We start from the raw sequence: 1610 nt of genomic DNA, 5'->3' as shown, positions 1-1610 counted from the left end.
AATCCGCGACCATACTCGGCGAGTTTAAACACCAACTCGCCGAGTCCCCTCACAAGTTCCAAAAATAAAGGAATAAAATATTATACCTAGGAATCTGGATGTTAGAATTATATGGATAAACCTTAGGAAATATTTAAGTAGAGTATTAGGTAATAATAAACCCTAATATTCTAAAATACGATGTTACTCCATATTGCAGAGCAATGGCTGAACAGGTGAGTAGCCATACCCCAGAGGTGGGTGGAGATCCTTAACCTGATGAAGTAAATATTCCAGTATCTCCTCGTGAGGAGCGACTCTTGGGTAAAATTTTCGGTGGTATACGACAGACTCTCGAAGAACGCAAAAAGAATGGTGATAAAGAAAAAGAGAAAGTCACCAGAGAATCTTCAAAAGGAGAGACGAGACATCCTTCATTCAAAACTTTCAAGAGTAGCAGTGCTACAGAGTTTTCTGGAGTCCTTAATCCCATAGTTGTTATAACTTGGATTCAGAACACGGAAAAAGTGTTTCGTACATCTCATGTGGATAATGAAGATAAGGCTAATTATGTTTCTGCTATGCTCTTCGGAAAAGCCTTGGTCTGGTGGGAAGCAACATATGAAGTTCTCAACAGGTTTGACCAGGAGAATTTATCCTGGGAAATGTTCAGAACTCGTTTGCTAGGGAAATATTGCCCTCTAGACATGATGAAAAGATTAGAGAAAGAATTCCTCAAGCTTAAACATAGAGGAATGACTGTGATTGATTATGAAACTCAATTCAATCAAAAAGCACGGTTTGCTACAAAGTATATTCCAACTGAAGACGATAAAATTCAGTTATTTCTGGATGGACTACGGTATGAAATCCGTGATTTCGTGGCTAATCGGGATGTTCTGTCATTTGTAAAAGCTGTTGAGTATGCTTGAAAGCAAGAGTATGACTTAGAAGTATGTGGTGCCACTCTTTCTATTCCGAAGCATCCACGTATTGATCGAATTACTCCTGTTTCCTCTATTCTACCAGCCAAATCTATTCGAGCTGAACCTAGTAAACAAGTGCAAACTCAAAATGCCCCTCGTGGCTACGGTAGGTCGCAGTCTTTTTGTAACACCCAAATATTTCAAGCCAAATTAAAACTTTTTGAAAACATTTAAAACCATTCATAATTATAAAGTTTTTTTTTCAAAATATCTAATTTCAGAGTTTTCCCAGAAACATAAACAAATCATGAGGAGTTGTACGATCATGCCTTCGCCTTGCGACGACCCCCTGATGTACCTAAAACAATACACTGAAACTTTAAGCCCGAAAGCTTAGTGAGTTCCCCCAAAATACCAATGCCATACAAATATAATCACATCATATAACAATTACAGAACAACATGCATAATGAGCCTTCAACCTGACTGGACCGCCTTGTAGGGCTTACAGCCTATCTGGACTGCTCCCAAGTCTTCGACATGACGGGACCGCCTCGCAGGGTCTACAACCTATCTGGACCGCTCACTGGGTATGTTGGCCTACAACACAAAGCAAGACCACCTCAACCCTACCCCCAATCAAACAAACATGTGCACATAAATGTCATACGCTAGCTCATATCATATAATAGTCAAACCAATCTA

At 39.6% G+C, this 1610-nt stretch overlaps 1 protein-coding gene across 1 annotated transcript; it reads left to right on the top strand.

The window, feature by feature from the left end:
* Nucleotides 1-203: 203 nt before the first annotated feature.
* Nucleotides 204-911, top strand: LOC145049676 (uncharacterized). Its single transcript, XM_078998055.1, has 2 exons — nt 204-215; nt 495-911. The coding sequence occupies exons 1-2, from the start codon at nt 204-206 to the stop codon at nt 909-911; spliced, it is 429 nt and encodes a 142-aa protein (XP_078854181.1).
* The last annotated feature ends 699 nt before the right edge of the window (nt 912-1610 follow it).

The sequence above is a fragment of the Lactuca serriola genome, chromosome 5 (genome assembly GCF_051521515.1).
Source record: "Lactuca serriola cultivar US96UC23 chromosome 5, Lser_US96UC23_V15, whole genome shotgun sequence".
In the NCBI taxonomy this organism is placed as follows: domain Eukaryota; kingdom Viridiplantae; phylum Streptophyta; class Magnoliopsida; order Asterales; family Asteraceae; genus Lactuca; species Lactuca serriola.
Note: the sequence above shows the minus strand (reverse complement) of the source record. Positions and strands in the feature narration are given on the sequence as shown.